At 34.5% G+C, this 19,753-nt stretch overlaps 5 protein-coding genes across 5 annotated transcripts in view; 3 read left to right on the top strand and 2 right to left on the bottom strand.

Annotated features, from left to right (window-relative positions):
* Window positions 1-3,181, top strand: part of LOC105176608 (30S ribosomal protein S10, chloroplastic) — a 3,349-nt gene extending 168 nt beyond the window's left edge. Inside the window, exons 2-4 of the mRNA XM_011099476.2 lie at window positions 4-102; window positions 191-241; window positions 2,434-3,181. Coding sequence (XP_011097778.2) covers window positions 4-102; window positions 191-241; window positions 2,434-2,745 — 462 coding nt within the window. The 3' untranslated portion in view covers window positions 2,746-3,181. The remainder of the gene's footprint in view (window positions 1-3; window positions 103-190; window positions 242-2,433) is intronic.
* Window positions 6,313-8,007, top strand: LOC105176611 (serine acetyltransferase 1, chloroplastic-like). The gene has a single exon (XM_011099478.2). The coding sequence runs from the start codon at window positions 6,464-6,466 to the stop codon at window positions 7,628-7,630; it is 1,167 nt and encodes a 388-aa protein (XP_011097780.1). The 5' UTR covers window positions 6,313-6,463; the 3' UTR covers window positions 7,631-8,007.
* Window positions 8,300-10,418, bottom strand: LOC105176609 (cytochrome P450 71D11-like). Its single transcript, XM_011099477.2, has 2 exons — window positions 9,189-10,418; window positions 8,300-9,097 (listed from the first exon to the last, which is right to left on the bottom strand). Exons 1-2 carry the CDS (start codon window positions 10,092-10,094, stop codon window positions 8,471-8,473), a joined length of 1,533 nt encoding a protein of 510 aa, XP_011097779.1. The 5' UTR covers window positions 10,095-10,418; the 3' UTR covers window positions 8,300-8,470.
* Window positions 11,948-13,834, bottom strand: LOC105176612 (premnaspirodiene oxygenase-like). Its single transcript, XM_011099479.2, has 2 exons — window positions 12,814-13,834; window positions 11,948-12,741 (listed from the first exon to the last, which is right to left on the bottom strand). The coding sequence occupies exons 1-2, from the start codon at window positions 13,744-13,746 to the stop codon at window positions 12,118-12,120; spliced, it is 1,557 nt and encodes a 518-aa protein (XP_011097781.2). The 5' UTR covers window positions 13,747-13,834; the 3' UTR covers window positions 11,948-12,117.
* The window catches only part of LOC105176631 (zinc finger CCCH domain-containing protein 18), a 1,805-nt gene continuing 424 nt past the window's right edge, over window positions 18,373-19,753 (top strand). Inside the window, exons 1-3 of the mRNA XM_020698823.1 lie at window positions 18,373-19,271; window positions 19,343-19,510; window positions 19,597-19,666. Of these exons, the coding sequence (XP_020554482.1) occupies window positions 18,373-19,271; window positions 19,343-19,510; window positions 19,597-19,666 (1,137 nt within the window). The remainder of the gene's footprint in view (window positions 19,272-19,342; window positions 19,511-19,596; window positions 19,667-19,753) is intronic.

A 19,753-nucleotide genomic window follows, 5' to 3' on the forward strand; every position in this document is an offset into this window, starting at 1 on the left:
CCCTCCAAGTTGCTGGCTGTGAAACCCTCGCGGATGTCCTCTTCGAGGATTTTGGCTGCTCCCGAAGTCTTGGAGTCCAATGCGAACTTTGATGCAACTGAGGTTATCCATTAGAGATTTATTATTATTATTTGGGGTTTTCTCATTTTTATGAAAACGAGTTTGTGAATTTGCTTGTTTTGGTTCGTAGGGTGAGGCTCCTTCTTCTTCAACGTTGAGTGTTGCTGCAGATTCAGATAAGGTAATAGATATCATTTTACTCTGAAATTTTTGCTCTGTTTTTCCGATTTTGATTTGTTGTGGCCTTTTTCCCGCTTCAAGTGTCGGAATATGTTTATTATTATTATTACTATCACTAATGGTTACTAGACGAATTGGCTTTGATTTGCTTGTGACGTTGTGGCATACGTAATGCATTTGTAGCTGTTGCAGTTTGTTTCCTCTGTAGTTAGTAGTATAATAGGACAGGTATGATGGGGTTGGACGAGGTTGATGTGATAATTATTTTCCTTAACTAGCACATGTGGGTCAGTACTTATGTGCTAAAATATGAAACTAGCAAATGAGAGGATGTTTGTTAGTGGAAGGAAAGGGAGTTATAGAGGTTGAAGAGATGTAGATTGAGGTAAACCGTTCCATGAACAATAACTACTAACTGGTGGTGGGACTTAATCAAATTTGAGCTCCTTTCTTCTTACTTGTGACATGAATCTGATGCAGCTATAGTTATGGATGCAAGAATGATGGGGATTCAGAAGTAAGAATCCTGTCTATAGTCGTACAAGTCGAATTAAAGTATATATTTTGATGAGGCTAGAAGTTGCAAACCTATAGGTAATTATCACCTATTATAATAATAAAAAAGTTTTTGAAAGAAAACCAAGTTATAGATGGTGAATCACGTGTTGTTGATATGATTGCTGCATTGCATGAGCACTGTCAATATGGAAAAATAAGCCAGCTCCGAATGACTTTTCAGTAGAAAATACTTGAAATTAAAATGTCCCGAAAGATAAGGAAGTGACTGCTCTTTCATAGAATTATAACTTTGAATCAAAGGTGGATGGTTTTGTTTTGATTACCCGATACTATCAAAATCACATTCAAATATTTTAGGATAATTACACTCCCCTCCTTTGAGGTTTGGGTGTAATTACACAAAGACCACTTGTGGTTTGTGAAATTACATCTAATACCCCTGAGGTTTGCTTCCGTCTAACAATAAGTTCATCTATTAATCAAAATTCACCGCCATCTGCTGATATTAACAAAAAATCGGAAAAAACTCTACACTTACCTTATTATTGATTTATTGTAGGTCAAAAAAAATCTTTTTATGACCAAATTACATATGAGTAAGTATATCTTCACTATTTAGTTTAGTTGGGAAAAATGTTTGACTTGCAATAAGTCAGTAATAAATCAATCGAGGGTAAAAATATCAAATTTTTCGCTCTGTTTTTTGTTAATATCAGCAAATTCAGTGAATTTTGACTAATAAAGAGACTTATTTGTTAGATGGAAGCAAACATTAGAGTGCTAGGTGTAATTTTTCCAAGCTACAGGGGGTCTACGTGTTTATATACCAAACTTCAGGGCAGGAGAGTGTAATTATCCCAAGATTTTATCCACTTAGAATTACAAAGCATATATTTGAGTTTTAGCAAAACTTTTGGGCATGGTCTAATATTTTCAAGTTTTTCTTTTCGGTTTCGTATTTTGGTTGTATTGTTACTTGAATGCATTAATTCATATGAATACATGATATGCCCCGTTGATTGCTTCGTCGAAAAGATGAAAAAGATCCAAATAAACACTCCTAACCAAGTGAGAAAGAAGCCTATGGATCTTTGTATCTAATTTCATTCAGTTAGAAGATTTGAGACAATCGCCAGAACCTTCAACATCTCTATCTTTGCTTGTTATAGATACTTTGAGATGGAGGTCGTGTTAGTCACAATTAATTTGAATGGTTATTTTTTAAGCATATTACGACCTGCTGTCTTATGACACTTTACTAATGCGCCATATATATTATAAATTGCATCTCCAGCTCTAAGACCTTCTTGCTGATGTCTACAAGGCAACTAAGATTTCTGAGGCTTGACTGGATAGAATAACTGCTATTAACTATGATCAATAACCATGACCTACTGACCAGTTTAGGTATATAACTACGGCAGCATTGATTATGTCCCAAGGTCGCTAAAGTAACTTGTAAATATCCAAGTCAACCAGTGGAATTTAATAGTTTATAGATAATTTCTGTAACATTCATTTCTACTCTCGTCAACTTTCCTGTTGCTTTATGGCAAATAATGAATGTAGTGCTTATTACTCAATCACAGAACTCTTTTGGTTATTAAACTTAAACTTCTGCCTTAACCAAGCTTTTATATATAATATCATTAAAAGTTCTTTTTATGCACTCAGGTTGCCCCTAAGCAAAAGATTAGGATCAAATTGAGATCATACTGGGTGCCGCTGATAGAGGACTCATGCAAGCAGATAATGGATGCTGCAAGGACAACAAATGCAAAGACTATGGGTCCAGTACCATTACCAACAAAGAAAAGAGTGTACTGTGTCCTAAAATCTCCGCACGTGCATAAAGATGCCAGGTTCCATTTTGAAATTAGAACTCATCAACGACTTATCGACATCCTTTACCCGACCGCCCAAACAATTGACTCATTGATGCAACTTGACTTGCCTGCCGGTGTTGATGTGGAGGTTAAGCTTTAGACTAGTGCTGTAACCTCTAGTTTCTTGTAGACATGATTGTCCTTGCATATGCAAGACCAAAAGTACAAATTGGTTGTAATTTTTTTGTGTTGTATGATAGTTTGAAATGATAATGCAATTTCGCTGTCAGTATATAATGCTATGCCTTCAGCAGTAAAACTAATGCTCTTCTTCCATCTGATATTGATAATGAATATATTTATTATTTGTTAGTCATTCGAAAAAAGCAAGTACAGGAAATTGAGACACTCAACCAGAGACTCTTACTGTCTGTCTCCTTGGGGACAATCCGCTCAAACTTTACTACAACAGGTCTTGAACTCAAAAAACTATTAGACTGTCACTATCTGAAAAAAGATCAAATGAGAGCAGACGCGGATGAATTCTTGCCCGTCACTGAAGCTGGGGAATTGCAGCCGACAATCAGGGACTCCACCATCCAATAGGAAAAATACCTATCCGGGAAACCAAAATTTAGATGATCACAATGTATCTACCATGTGTACATCCTTCACGGATTAAGAGTGCGTGATGTTCTCAAAACTTATAGAAATTTGAAGTAACTAAAAATAACTCGACCTGGTAAACATGATTGGAGACTTGTGAGTTGTGACTGATTCAAGAAATAAAAGATAGAAATTGGTCTGAATGGTGATGGCGATGGGTGCATTAATGACAAAGGACGATAGCGTAGGCATCTAATTCTATAGGCGGCTTCTCAAGAACTTGAACAGCCAGCGATAGCGATGTTTCCATATTGCTAACTGGTAATGTGAAAGGCCAACCTTAAAAACCAATGTCAAGTTTCATAGAATATTAGTACATTTGATTCTCTCTAATGGTAAAACTCTGTCTGACGTTGTGAGGTTCTTAGGATCTATTTTGATATGTTATGGTAACTACATCTCAAAATTAGACAAATATTTAATACAAAAGAATAGAAATGATGAAAATTATACTTCCTCAATTTTGTTGATATTGAGGACTTACATAATCGAATTAGATATCGCTTTAATGGACGGATCGATGCTACCCACTTGGGTTGTGCTCAAGTTGATACAGAAATTGACACGTGTAATAATTTACTTTTAGTGAATCAATTATAATTACATTATAAATTTCAATTATTAATAATCAATACACATTATTTACTAATATCATTAATATGTATGATTAATAATAATTATTATTACAATAAATCAATTATTACTAACTATTAATGTAAATCAGTAGGCACAGATGGATGAAATTCAAAATAGAGTTTGTCTCAAGTACATTTATGATTTACCTTAAAAGCAAGAACATCATCATAAGAGTGGACCAATGGCATCTCAACAAGTGGGAAAAGTAATTTCCACAGCCAACGGTGGAGGTTCGCCGCATTCATTGCTACTGGATTCTGCTCCTCACCATTCTCATTCTATTTAAGCTGCCACATCAGAATCAATGCTCCATTCCACTTTGCTATTACCCAAAAAATATTTATTATATTAGTAATATACAATTCAAGAAAAATGAACAATTACATAACAAGTGTATCACCTTATCATATAATCAGTTTGATTCGACAAAAATTAGCTTGGGTAAACATACGCAAGATTTAAGTGAGAGCATAATTATATACGAGGTTTAAATTACATATCTTCATTTGCCAATGAACGAAAAAATGACGGACAAATATTACACAGGTCGTAACTTGAATAAGGGTAAATTACTATGAATTCTCCTAAAATTTTCTATAATTATAAATACTCCTTATCATTTGAAAATTACTAATACTTTCTTGAATTACAAATACACCTTTTTGCGATAGTTCGTCATAAGGGGTATTCGTAATTTCATGGTATATTTATAATTTTTCAAATAACGAACGGGTATTATAATTAAGACAAATTATTGAATACAAATTCGAGAGTTAATCATATTATGTTATTGTTCTTAGGTGATAAATACCCTAAAAAATCTGCATACGTTTAACCAAAAAAAATGTTTCAGGAAATAAATAAATAATAATAAGAATATTTTGCAAAATAATTCAACCTGTCAGGAAAAGGGAGGAAAAGAACAAATTTATGCAAGTGAAAAAGCGGGCAACGTCCGTACCATTCCAAGATAAAGATCAGAAGCAAATTGGAAATGCGATTTTGGTTATGAGAATCCAATGTTGAACCTATACCAACATCACGACCCCATTCCAACCAATCATTGCCATCTCAATATTAAATAATAATTAATAAGCCTCTTTAATTAATGCCCATTCTTTTTATTAATCTCAATTTTTATACTTTTTTTTTTTCAATACGAGTAGTCAAATTGAAAAATATTAAATAACAATTATATTATATCAGCACAATATAAAATATCTCGATTAATATAACTTAATTTATATCGTTCGATCTTAATCATGTAAAAATGGTACGATAGATCAACTCGTTTAAGTTTTATTTAAGATATAAAAAATAATTTATAAAATTAAAATTAAATTTTTCACAAAAAAAATGAAATAGTATTTGATTATATATAACAATGATATTTATGAAGTAAGTTAAAATTATTAAATGCAATCTTATATCTTATTGTAATTAAAAAGGTTATAATTTTTACCAATCAACTTTAATTTAGGTACATAATTTGATATTTGGTGACTCATTTAATCTTTTTTTCCTTAAATATAATAGTGGCTGAACTCAAATATTACATCTATATATATATATATATATTGCAATAAACTATACTTTTTATATATAGGGTTCGAGAATTTGGATTAAATGGAATATAAATACATTATATTTGATTTTTTTATTGAAAAAAAAAAGAAAATAAAGATAGAAAAGTTTTTTTTTCCTGAAAAATAAATGCTATTCTTTGTCAATTTTTGTTATTTTATTTCAGATCAAATTTTGCCGCACTCAATCAATCACATTAAATAATTCTTATATTTATTTTATTATTGACCATTCTTGATAAACCTTAGATATTAGTATAATTAATTTAAAGTTGTAATTGAAACACACTTGATGCACGTGTATAATTTATATTTTCTTATTATATTTAATTAATTAGATAAAAATAAAATAACTGACCATAATTAATAAAATGAATTAATTTTAAACACGTATGGATATGAAATTATAAATAACATTAATTAGTTAAAAACATGATTATTTCTGAAAAATAAGTATAAATTTAGGACATCTTAGACTAATCATGTTTTGCCATATGTGTTATCTTTTTAATAAATAGTATAGATATAGTCCAACTTAATAAATATAAAACATATAACATAATTACAACGGATTTCCCTGAAATTTGTTAGAATTATAATTATCTTCTTGTTGTTTAAAAAATATAAATAAGTTCGGATATTAATGATGGTATGTCAAATATTCTTCATAACTGTCTGTTGTAGAAATATTTGTTAGACTGTCGTTAATTTTAAATAAATATATATAATTATAACATAGTAGATGTAACCCGTTGTAATTTACTTAAACATTTATTAAATAATTACTTGGAATTTAATTCTAACTGAAAGTTTCCAAAGGGAGCAATGTCGTGTCAACTTGAGCTAAGCATCCCTAGTTATGGCTGCGCCACCACTTCATCCACACGCCAACGCCAAGCCTTCAATCTTCATCATCATCTCCCTCCGGCACATTAGCTAAAGCAACTTCTCTCTCTCTCTCATATTTTCAAGAATTCTTTTTTCAAATTTCCCATGAATCTGTCCCTATCCGCATCTTCCTCCTCTCTATATAGTTCTCTCCACTCCGCCTCACATTGTCTTGCACCTCTCGTTTCTATGTCCACAAATCTTGTGGGGTCACCGTTCCTACTCCATCCACCCATTTCCATGCCATTCAAGAACTCCACTCTCACCATGGCTGCAACTTGCGTACACACTTCAAGAACAGAAACCACCTCTTCTCAAACCAACCCAAAGATCGATGATCATGTGTTCGGTAGTTATGTCAGGTTTTGTAGACCCGACTTACCTGATCATGTTTCTTGCCTGCCCATTACAGAGAAAAAGTCCAAGCCCGTCAGCGTAGTAAACAGCCCTGATGAGAAGGGTGATGATTTATGGCTGCGGATGAAGGATGAGGCCAGGTCAGATGTTGAGCAGGAACCTATATTATCGAATTATTATTTTAGTTCAATCTTGTCCCATGACTCCATGGAGAGTGCTCTAGCCAATTATCTTTCTTTGAAATTGAGCAATTCTACCCTTCCTACTGGAACCCTTTACGATCTTTTCTTGGGAGTTCTCGTGGAGGATAAAGAGATTATGCTGGCAGTGAATGATGATTTGAGGGCTGCGAAGGAGAGGGACCCTGCTTGTATTAGCTATGTGCACTGTTTCTTGAATTTTAAAGGATTCTTGGCCTGTCAGGCTCATAGGATAGCACATAATTTCTGGTCTAATGGTAGGAGAATCTTGGCCCTTTTGATACAGAATAGGGTCTCTGAGGTTTTCGCAGTGGATATTCATCCAGGGGCGAAAATCGGGAGAGGGATTATGCTTGATCACGCCACAGGGCTTGTGATTGGAGAAACTGCAGTAATTGGGAATAATGTGTCAATTTTGCACAATGTGACATTAGGCGGCACTGGTAAGGACTCGGGTGATCGCCACCCAAAGATTGGTGATGGAGTCTTGATTGGAGCAGGAACTTGCGTTTTGGGCAATGTTAGGATTGAAGATGGGGCTAAGATTGGTGCAGGGTCCGTGGTGCTAAAACCGGTTCCTGCTAGAACTACTGCTGTGGGGAATCCTGCTAAATTGATTGGAGGGAAGGAGAATCCGGTTAAGCTGGATAAGATGCCTAGCTTGACAATGGACCAAACATCACATATATCTGAGTGGTCAGATTATGTCATTTAGATTCATAACTCTTAATTTGTGTTCCTATCTAGTGTTGAACCTTGAGGGCATTGTCCATGCTTTTAAGAGAGAACCCTACAAGGTTTCCTATTAGCATAGATGGATCATCGTTGCAATGTTATGATCTTGTGACGAATAAGCTTAATTCGGGCTTCATAGTTTTGTAATATTTGTAGAAGTTATGTCTGTCCCCAGACTAAATTTTACAATTTTTAATGTCAGTTATGCTTATTGTCACTGTTGAGGATTCATATTGATAGTGATCCTTTTATTTTGTTATGGAGCCAGCAGGTGTTTCCTGATCTGGCAGACCTTGTCAACTATGTTACTTCAATCTTGACAACTGCAGTGATCTTTTAATTTCAGCTTGTAACAAATTGAAGGTGTAATTTTATACTTGGGTCAGCTTTTAGTTCTATGTTGGACTGGGTGGCAGTATCCCAGTCAACCAATAGCCACGGGAGTGATAGACCTCCTTTTACTGTAATTTACTGTCATTAGTCGATCATGAGCATTACCCCTCTTCATGTACTGGTAGAAAAACCAACTGTAGCGTTATGTTGGCATAGATCGTTTGCACTTTAACATTTGGCGTGAGTATTTAACAATTAATGGAGGCCTCAAAAGGAAAGAGTCCAAAGAAGCAGTTGAAGTATGGCTAGAGTAGTCTCTAACATAATAAATCAGCAGTCACTCTTCTTTCTATTTCAAGAGCATTTAGTACAAAGAAGGCCCGGGGCTCTCATGACAAGGTAAACTACTTTAATCTACCTAAGACCTGAGCAATCTATTGTCATTTAACATGCTCCGACTTTTATTGACTGCTCTGGACTTTTGATTTCATGTTGCAGGCAGAGGTCTTTTAACGACAGGAATCACATACAAAGGATTTGTCCTCCTTGTTGTAATGCCAAATGTCTCCGTCATTTCCACTTTTTCAGGTTTCATTCCTCCAGGCAACAACCAATCAAAATGGTAAAGAAGCATTGCAAGCGGGAGCTCGACATTTGCAAGGCCAAATGATATTCCAGGGCACATCCTTCTTCCAGCGCCAAAAGGGATGTACTCGAAATTATTCCCCTTGTAGTCAACTGAATCAATATCAAGATATCTCTCCGGTTTAAAGCTCTCAGCTTCTTTCCAGTATTTGGGATCTCTTCCGAGCGCCCATGCATTCACCATGACCCTCGTTTTTGCAGGTATTTCGTATCCATCAATCTCACATTGCTCGTGGCACTCTCTTGGGAGTAGTAGCGGTATTGGTGGGTGCATCCTGAGAGACTCTTTGATGACACATTTTAGGTACTTGAGTTCATGAATGTAAACCTCGTCAATGTATCCCTTTTTGTCAAAAACCTGCCTTACCTCGTCTTGTGCCTTTTTCAGGATTCTTGGATGTTTCAGCATTTCGGCCATAGCCCAATCTATAGTTGAGGACGATGTTTCACTTCCAGCACTGAACATATCCTGTTTGCAGAAAGAATACAAAAATCAGAAAAATCCTACAGAACAATGTTAGAATTCCGTGTTTCTTGAAGTGTAAACATTCATAACTAACCTGCAGCACGGATTTTAAGTTATCAATGGTTAAATGCAATTCATCTCCGGAATCATGGAACTTGAGAAGAACATCTATTAGGTCTTCGTGTTTCTTGGATTCATTGCTGTTTGTTGCAGCATTGGTTGCTCTGTGATCATTGATGATGTTTTCAAGAATCCTATCTGATTCTTTATGCAGCCTCTCCACCCTTGCTCTCATTCCAGTAACTCGACTTAACAATTTGATGGAAGGATACACATCTGCGACATGCAATCCTGCTGCCATCTCAATAGCTTTTCTGATTACGGATATGAATGCGGCTTTTTCCTTTGTCTTCTTCCCAAGTGATGCCCGCGCAACAACATCAGAGGTAGTCAAGTTAACTCTTTCTGTTAAATTGATTAACTGCTCTGATTGAGAACCTATCCATCTGCAGAGATTAAAAGATTCTTCTTCCCTTATGTGCCGGAAAGATTGGACACGCTTCACACTCAAGAGCTCTAACGTGCAGATCTTTCGTAGTTGTCTCCAATAATCACCATATGGAGCGAATGCTATGTCTGTATTACCATAACAGATAATCTCTGTCACGAGAAGTGAAGGCCTATAGGCAAAGTTGAGATCGTGCGTTTTCAGGACATCTTTTGCAGCTTCAGCTGAAGAAACAACTACAGTATTAACTTCACCGAGTTTCAGGTGCATCACCGGCCCGTATCTCGATGCTAAATCACTTATAGTGCGGTGGGGTGGTCGGAAACCAGCAAAAAGGTACAAGTTCCCAATCAGCGGCAACTTTCTTGGCCCCGGGGGAAACTTTGGCTCCGGGTTCATTTTGGTTCTGGAGTGAGATGTTGCTCTTAGAAGTGTGATTAGCAATATGAAGAAGGAAACAAGAATACTGAAAGAGGAGAGGTCTAGATCCATGAGGCTAATGAGAAAGTTGCTAGTTTGGTGTGTAATAACCAGGTTTGTTCCTTTATAACAAGCTCAAGCTGGTAGATGGTGCACCTGCCAACTACTCTCTGCAAGACACATGTTGCTCTGCCTTAATTGTTGGACATTAGTGTCTGAATTTTCTTGGTTTTCTTCCTCATATGCCGCCCTTCAATTGTCCAAGGATTGGTTTGATTCCTCTGTTGTCTTTTGTGTTTTCAGTTAGATTTTCATCATACTCAGCCTAATCAATTATGTAATAAATGTCGATATCTGTCATAATTATAAATATATTTATGTTATATTAAAAATTACAATTACCCGTCGTGGATGTGTGTGAAACCTTATAATAGCTCCTAACCAAGTGTATAAATACAAAAATACTCGAATTTTTAAAAAAACATAAAAAAACTCTCTAAGAATCTGTGTCCCATCATATTGTTATTCTCCAAAACAAAACTTACTCTATTGGACAATCATCACCTAAAATCTCATCAGTGACGCAATGAACTATCATCTACAGTATGGAGTTGCATGTAAACTGGAACAACTACAGTTGAGAAAATTGAAATTTTTAATCTAATAAAAATGTATTTAAATCTCAAAGAATGTATATATAATCCATCATAAATGTTGTACTTATTATGGACTTGATTACTATGTTAAAATTATATATTAATTAAATAATAAATGTAAACTATATTCTATAGAATGACATTGGAAATGTAATATATCCTTGTACAATTTACATAATCCCAAGAGTGTATTTTCGGGAAAGAGCTGATTTGGGAGATTCTTCCATAAGATGCCAATAAATAAAGTCGGAAAGAACTTGTGCAGACATTATAATCATAACAAAATAGTTACATTTATACTCCAGATTAATGTTTTGTTTACACAAATTATTATTATTTTTTTTTTTGTGTGTACAGAAACCATTTTCTGATACTAAAAGAAATAGTTTTTGTAATAATGTTAACGTTTTTGGATGGTATATATATATATAATTTTTCAAAAAATATGAATAATTTATTTAAATAATATTGACATTTTTACTAGATATATGTGTAATTATCTAAAAAGTTATGAACCATTTACGTGACCAAATAATACGTAGGACTTAGGAGTGTAAAAGCAATTATCCCTAGTCCTAAACCAAAAATATCTTTGACCAAACATCACATACTTCTGAGTGGTCTGATTATTTTAGTTAGATTCAGCCAAAATATATTTTAGTCCCACATGATATAGGGTTCAACATTTTTAGTCCTCAATTTTGTGAAAAATTTAAACTAATTCTAAAATTGAAAAATTCGACACATTTAGTCTTATATTTTATGGAATTTTCAACAAAAAATGAGAAAACTTGACATTTTTAATCCTCTACTTTTCGAAATTTATCAGACTAAATTTTTCATTTTTGAACCATTTTGAAAACTCCATAAAACATAAGACTAAATGCATCGAATTTTTTTAATTTTTTAAAAATTATTTTGAAAATTACATAAAACAGAAGACCGAAAATATTAAACCCTCTATTTTATGGGACTAAAAATCTAATTTCGCACTACTCTTGAATTTGTGTTGATCTAGTTTTGAAGCTTGGAGGGATTTGTCCATGCTTTTAAGAGACAATCCTACAAGTTTTGTATTACCATAGATGGATCCTCGTTTGAATGTGTGGTTATTGTGATATTTGTACAAGTTGTCTGCTCCAGGACTGCATCTGTACATTTCTTTAATGTCAATTTATGCTTATTCCCACGGTTGAGGAGTCAGTTTGACGATCATACTTTTATCTAGAATTTAAACTAGATTACTCATGTGAAGTTGAGAAGAGTAAATTACTATAAATAACAATAGCAAATTATCTCCGGATCTATAGTTTAGATAGAGGGTAATTTACTTTATTTATCAAAATACGAAATAATTTCCTATTGGGGAAATTGCCGTTTTCCCTTTTTATGCAGTAATCCAGTTATTTGTTGATGAGGCAAACTTAGTAGACACATGTTCACTCGGGCAAAGGTGTTCTAAAGACAGGAATGACATACAAGGGATTTTTCCTTCTTGCCGTGACACCAAACGTCTCCATCATGTCCACTCTTTCAGGTTTCATCCCTTGAGGCAATATCCAATTAAAATGGTAGAGAAGCATTGCAAGCGGGAGCTCCACGTTTGCAAGGCCGAACGACATTCCAGGGCATATCCTCCTTCCACCCCCAAAAGGGATGTACTCAAAATTGCTCCCCTTGTAATCAGCTGAATTGATCTCAAGATATCTCTCCGGTTTAAAGCTCTCAGCTTCTTTCCAGTATCTGGGATCCCTTCCCAGCGCCCATGCATTCACCATCACCCTCGTTCTTGCAGGTATTTCGTACCCGTCAATCGCACACCCCTCGTGGCATTCTCTTGGAAGTAGTAGAGGTATTGGTGGATGCATCCTGAGACACTCTTTGATGACACATTTTAGGTACTTGAGTTCATGAATGTAGTCCTCGTCCACACATCCCTTTTTGTTGAAAACCTGCCTTACCTCGTCTTGCGCCTTTTTAAGGATTCTTGGATGTTTCAGCATTTCAGCCATAGCCCAATCTATAGTTGTGGACGATGTTTCACTTCCAGCACTGAACATATCCTGTTTGCAGAAACAACACAAAAATCAGAAAAATCCTACAGAATTCCGTGTTTCTTCAAGTGCATAACTAACCTGCAGCACGGATTTTAAGTTATCAATGGTTAAATGCAATTCATCTCCAGAATCATGGAACTTGAGAAGAACATCTATTAGGTCTTGGTGGTTCTTGGATTCATTGTTGTTTGTTGCAGCATTGGTTGCTCTGTGATCATTGATGATGTTTTCAAGAATCCTGTCTGATTCTTTGTGCAGCCTCTCCACCCTCCCTTTCATTCCACTCACTCGGCTGAACAATTTGATGGAGGGATACACATCGCCAATATGAAATCCGGCCGCCAGTTCAGTAGCTTCTTTGATCACGGATATGAATGCGGCCTGCTCCTCAGTCTTCTTCCCAAGCGTCGCCTGAGTAACAACATCAGAGGTACTCAAGTTAATTCTTTCTGTCAAATTGATCAACGCCCCTGTCTGAGAAGCTATCCATCTGCACAGATTCAAGAATTCTCCTTCCCTTATGTGCCGGAAAGATTGGACTCGTTTCACACTCAAGAGCTCTAACGTGCAGATCTTTCGCAGTTGTCTCCAATAATCACCGTATGGTGCGAATGCTATGTTTGTATTACCATAACAGAGAATCTCTGTCACAAGAAGGGAAGGCCTATAGGCAAAGTTGGCATCGTGCGTTTTCAGGACTTGTTTTGCAGCTTCGGCCGATGAAACGACCACAGCATCTACCTCACCCAGTTTCAGGTGCATCACCGGACCATATTTTGAGGCTAAATCGCGTAAAGTGTGGTGGGGTGGTCGAAAACTAGCGAAAAGGTGCAAGTTCCCTATCAACGGCAACTTTCTTGGCCCCGGAGGACACTTCACATCGGTTCTGGACTGAGTTGCTGCTCTTAAAAGCGTGATTAGTAATACAAACAAGGAAACAAGAAGAGTGAAAGAGTAGCAGTCAAGATCCATGAGGCTAATGAGAAAGTTGCTAGTTTGTTGTGTGTTCATATCCAGACTTGTTCTAGTCTTGTTCCTTTATACAATCTCAAGCAGACAACTGTGGACTGGTAGATTGTACACTTACTCAACTAACTTACAATAAATGCACATCAAAGACAAATAGTCCGATGCTGATTCATCCTCAATAATTGGACACAAGTGTCTGCATTTTCTTTGTTTTCTTCCTCAGCTGCAGCCCTTTTCATTTCATAAGACATCTAACTGCGGAAGTTATTGAATCAAGAAAGGTGTGCGCTATTGCCGTAAGTCAAAGGTTTTTTCACATTTCATGCGTAAAGCGACAAGCTCTTGATGTTCATTGAACATAACGCATGTATGAATTCGAACTCAAACACAACAATTAATTAAAATGACGGGCTCATAATACATTCACATAAAGTGACGGGCTTTACGTTCTTGAGGACTTAAAACTTTCAAGTGGAGGATTAGGGATTTTAGCCTTTACCTTAGTATATGAAGGATGTCTTTTGATATGTTCGGAACAATTGTGATTTTGGTCACAAACATAGCTATTTATGTAATTTTAATTTTCAAATAATTTAACATTGCAATTTTGACCATCAAATTATTATTTTTTTTTGGCGTTTTTAGTCCTTTTTATTAATACAATTATTAAAATTAAAATATTATTGAACCAAGAAGAAAGGTGTGCGCTATTATAGAATTTAAAGAAAATAAAATATTATATTTGCCGCCTTTTGGAGAAGTCAAAGGTTTTTCCACTACATAAAACTTCAGTACAATCGCATGCATAAAAGTGACGAGCTTTTCATGTTCATTGAAATTCGAACTCAAACACAATAAATTATGTATTCTAGCATAATTTTCATCGAATCAAGTATTATAATGCTTTTAGACATGTAATTAGCCTCGTGAATCTATATTCTTATTTGATCTATTATAAAATTATAAATCGGCTAAAATGTTTATTTTATTTTTTGATTCAATAAAAATAGCCTTATAATTGTGCAATGTTTAATGGTATTTATGTAAGTTAATTTCATTATTGCTTAAACGTTAATTTTTATAAATACATTAATTGAAAACATTCATCTCAGACAATTTGTAATAAAATTTTTAATAATTCCTTGAATTGATTAAATTCAATTTTAAAATTTCTAAATTCATGTAATTAAATTTTATGTACATCACTTTGTTATATTTAATCTAGCTTAAATATTTCATACTTATTAACTATAAAACAAGTACAAATACCAAACAAACGCATATCTATGTATTATGTTAATACATAAATCTAAAAATAGAGAAAAACAAAAAATATAATATTGAAAAATTAAAATAGGCATTAATATTTTTTTCAATGCACAAATTCTTTTTAATTAAAATTTATAAAATTATTAACTTATGACCCACGTATAACACGTGTGTATTGTACTAATTGAACAAGGACAACGCCCTATACGATATTTAGTCGTTTGATTGATGGATATGACGAAGGCCGAATTAAACGAAATGTGAACTCAAAATTTTGCCGTTGGAGAGTCAACCTCCGACTTTGTTGTAATTCCGTAGTAAAAAATAGAATTGAACAAATCATCATTTTCTACAAAAAACTTACACTCGTGTGTATTATACTAAATAAGGACGAGGTCTGTACCAAACGAAGTCCTTTTTGATTGATAGATATGATAAAGACCGAATCACACGAATGTGAACTCAAAATTCACATGTAACACATATATAGTTACTAACTGAATAGGACTACGGCCTACACGGAATGAAGTCCTTTGGTTGATAGATATGATGAAGGCCGAATCAAACGAAATGCGAAGTCAAAATTTTACGTTGGAGACTCAATCTTTGATTTTGCTGCAATTCCGCAGTAAAAATATAAAGTTGAACAAATCATCATTCCTAATTACGCGTCATTTGTAACACGCGTGTATCTTACTAATTAAACAGGACAATGTCTTGTACCAAATGAAGTCCATCGATTGTAAATATGAAAAAGGCCGAATCAAAAGAGATGTGAACTCAAAATTTTCTGTTGGAGAGTCAATCTCTGAATTAGTTATAATTATGTGGCAAATAAATTCAATATTGCCTTTCCCAAAATACCCCTATGTTTATCTTTATTTTGCAGATATTCTTTGCCAACTTGTGATTTTTACACCCAAAAAATAAATAAATGATTAGGTTTTTCAATTTGATAGGTCATTTAATGTTTAATTCATTAGTAGTTTTCATTCAATTTTCAGTCACTATTTTTTTAAATGATAATTCTAATTTTCTCTTTTTTTAAAAAAAAATTGAGATGAATCTTATATAATAACGATGATTAATGATGAATGCTATAGAATCGAAAAGATCATAATCATTGACTCTACGAATTAGACTCCCTACTTATATCTATTCCAATTTTAACTGTACTAGTTATCATTACGTACGTCCCGTACATAAATATTAAATATCTATACGGGAAAATATTATTTTTTGTTCTATAATTTAGCGTTTTTCTATTTTTTATCCTATTATTTACAAGATTATCATTTTTGGTTTCATAATTTTAAAAAAGTAGCACTTTTAGTCTCATGACACCTTTCCTTTAGATGCTTAACGGAAAAGGCCACGTGGCCGTTAAGTGCATTGAACCAAAAGTGCTATTTTATTAAAGTTATGGGATCAAAAGTAATAATCTAATAACATGTGGGACTAAAAGTGTAAAAGTTTTAACCGCCACATGTTATTTTCTGTCAAAATATTTAGCAAAAATGTGTCGTGGGACTAAAAGTACTATTTTTTAAAAGTTACGGAACCAATAGTGAGATAGCCATAATCAATGAAATCAAAAGTGGAAAGATTCAAAATTTTTGGAATAAAAAATATTATTTCTCCTATCTATACTGACAAATACTGACAATTATATATTTATCACCTATGTCCTTTTCGAGGCATTGTAAGATAAAATTTCATCCAATAAATTAATTATTTGAGTTATCCTCAAAACTCCAATAAATAACATGAATAAAGATATATATATATATATATATGGAATAATTATATTTACATTCCTTATGTTTACCTTCCTTATTTATAATTTATTTATATAAATCTTTTTTTTCTTTTGCATAATTATATAATTATTCAAAAACAGTCAAAAAGTATGGATAATTTGTGTAATCTAAGTATTTCTTGGGAGTATTCATGTAATTTTTTAAAATATAGAAATAATTTGTATAAATGATATTAAGTGTATAAGTGCAATTTTCCAGGAGATACAAGTGATTCAATAAATAGACTACATGTAAGGAGCTTAGACATAATTATCGCTATTATAATTTTATTTTTAATTTAAGAATGAAAAATTCATATAAACCCTAATCTAATATCAAATACAACAAGGGGGGGGGGGGGGGGAAAAAAAAAAAAAAATTTTGGGAGAAATAAATAAATAAATTTATTTTTGCATGGTAAAAATCTCCAAAAGAGTGCTAAAAGATGGATGTTTTAGCAAAAATTCACACACAAAACTACTTGGGTCGACATATGCGGTATAACTTCTCAACTCCACACATCGGAATTTCCGGGAAAATTCACTTGTTTTTGCAACTAAGTGATGAAGATTTTTGCTGGGAATTAGTGAAATTTGTTAATCCACTTGAAAAACCAACTGCTTCAACACAATCACAGCGTAAATCTAGGAAAAGTTTGTTCTTTTTTTTAACTTTATATGATGATCATAGGCGCTAGTTGGACAGTTTAAAGATTTGCTTTTTTCTCACTAATGTTTGTAGAACATACCATAAGTGATGAACAGATTTGCAATGTTGAGGTCCCTGAAGAGCATCATTTTCTTGCCATTTTGTTATGATGGGTTCTGTTTCTTTATGTTTGGGAAAGACTCTCAGCAAATAGAGTGAGCAAAGAGAAAATGTACAGTGTGAATGAGAGGAGAAGATTTTTCTTGACATGGAGATGGGGATAGTTTAGTATTTCTCAAGCTTAGTCATTTTTCATGTTTTTAAGGTTAGCCCGGATCTTTTTATTGTCCTGTTGAACACTCATTTTTTATAGTCTGATTGTTGGAGGCATTGTTTTTTCATTTGTCTGAGAATGGTTCAGTTCTGCACAGGATTTAGTATTTGTCTTTATCTTGGTTTTTTGCGAAGTTTTTTGTAAATTCTTGTCGGCAGTGTTCTTCATGTTTAGTACTTTATTATAAGAGGGTAGTTGTTTTTGCTAGTGGAGACTGGAGAATTACTCTGTTGTTATCATGAGTGATTGATTCTTGTTGTAAAGACTTTGTGCTGGGGTTTAAACTTGTTGTCATTCATATCCTTACTGTATTTTCTTCTGTTTCTACCGGTTTGATGGCTTTATTACCTGTTTAGATTGCTGTTTGGTGCTTTAGATTTAAGGTTGGATAACTATATTTGGTTTCTGTCCCGGTTCTGATGAAGTTCTACGTTTACGCCTTCCTCGATGTTTTTCGTTGTAATATATGATAAGGTCACAATGGTTCTTCCATTATCAATTATTTCAGTATATGAAGATTATGGCTGTCTTCTTTCTGTATTCTTTTTTCATTCTTTTTTTGCGGAGGAAAAACAATTTTTGTTTCATTGATTTTATTGCGTATCTATGCGCAGTGAAATGGATTCATTTGAGGCTGCAAAGGTTGTGCATGACAGAATCAAACAGTTGGAACCACATGTTGCAAGAAAGATAATTGGATATATGTACTTACAAGAAATTCCTGACCAGGAAATGATTCGGTTAGCTTTAGGGCCGGATAGCTTGATCCTCAACTTGATACAGAAGGCAAAAACTACGCCCTTTTTAGCTCCAACACCAATACTTTCACCTCCAATTTCTCCCACTATGAATCCAAACCCTTTGTCAAATTCTCTTTTCCCGTTTTCATCGTCTTCACCTCACCCGTTCTCAGCTCCAGCATCATTTCAGAATGTAGCGTCTTACTGGGAGCCTCAACGAGCTACAGAGCAGCAGGTAATGCATAATGCTGCTTTGAAACTGATACCATCCTCCGATTCAGAATACAGTTTGCCAAACCAGTTGATGGGATCAGACGATCCGCTAGACTATTTTGCCTCAGACACTGCTTTCAACAATATGAGTATTAGGGGTAGTAGAAATTCTCGCAGTATAATAGATTATCCTGTCAAGATTTGTCACTATTTCAACAAGGGCTTCTGCAAGCATGGCAGTAATTGTCGCTTCTTTCATGGTGAATCCTTTCTAGAGAATTATCAGCATATATTTGGTCCGAATTCGCATGAAGCTGCACGTGAAGATCAAGTATTTTGCCCAGGGTCTCTTGAGAAACTAGAACTTGAAGTCATAGAATTGTTGAAATCCCGTAGAGGCAATCCTGTTTCAATTGCGTCTCTGCCAATGATGTACTATGAAAAGTATGGAAGGACTCTACAAGCTGAAGGGTATTTAACTGAAAGCCAAAGACATGGGAAGGCTGGTTACAGTCTGACGAAACTTCTTGCTCGGCTGAAAAATAGTATTCGCCTCATTGACAGGTGTAATGCTGGTTCTTATATCCGTAGTCATTTATGTGGTTTGTTCATACGCTGATGATTCTGTCTTGTAGGCCTCATGGACAGCATGCTGTAATACTGGCGGAAGATGCTCCAAAGTACATGGACGTTCGAGCAGAAAGAAACGAACCTGGTCCAATTGTTAATGGTTCTAGGCAAATATATTTGACATTTCCGGCTGAGAGCACTTTTATCGAGGAAGATGTTTCCAATTACTTTAGGTAACACTGTTTCAATTCAATCTGTTGTGTTTGGGTGGAACTCTTATCATCTTCCAGTTCTCTAATGGTTCTTCGGTTTTTTTTAGCACGTTTGGTCCTGTTCAGGATGTCAGGATTCCCTCTCAGCATAAACGGATGTTTGGTTTTGTAACTTTTGTGAGTGCTGATACGGTCAAATTAATTTTGTCCAAGGGAAATCCTCATTATGTCTGTGGTGCTCGTGTTCTTGTGAAACCTTATCGA

The sequence above is a fragment of the Sesamum indicum genome, linkage group LG14 (assembly GCF_000512975.1).
Source record: "Sesamum indicum cultivar Zhongzhi No. 13 linkage group LG14, S_indicum_v1.0, whole genome shotgun sequence".
Classification (NCBI taxonomy): Eukaryota; Viridiplantae; Streptophyta; class Magnoliopsida; order Lamiales; family Pedaliaceae; genus Sesamum; species Sesamum indicum.

Coding starts and splice junctions, on each gene's coding strand:
- LOC105176612 (XM_011099479.2), bottom strand. CDS start 13,746: ATGAACACACAACAAACTAGCAACTTTCTCATTAGCCTCATGGATCTT. Junction 12,742..12,813: donor ACTTAAAATCCGTGCTGCAG/GTTAGTTATGCA, acceptor TTCTGCAAACAG/GATATGTTCAGTGCTGGAAG.
- LOC105176611 (XM_011099478.2), top strand. CDS start 6,464: ATGAATCTGTCCCTATCCGCATCTTCCTCCTCTCTATATAGTTCTCTC.
- LOC105176609 (XM_011099477.2), bottom strand. CDS start 10,094: ATGGATCTAGACCTCTCCTCTTTCAGTATTCTTGTTTCCTTCTTCATA. Junction 9,098..9,188: donor ACTTAAAATCCGTGCTGCAG/GTTAGTTATGAA, acceptor TTCTGCAAACAG/GATATGTTCAGTGCTGGAAG.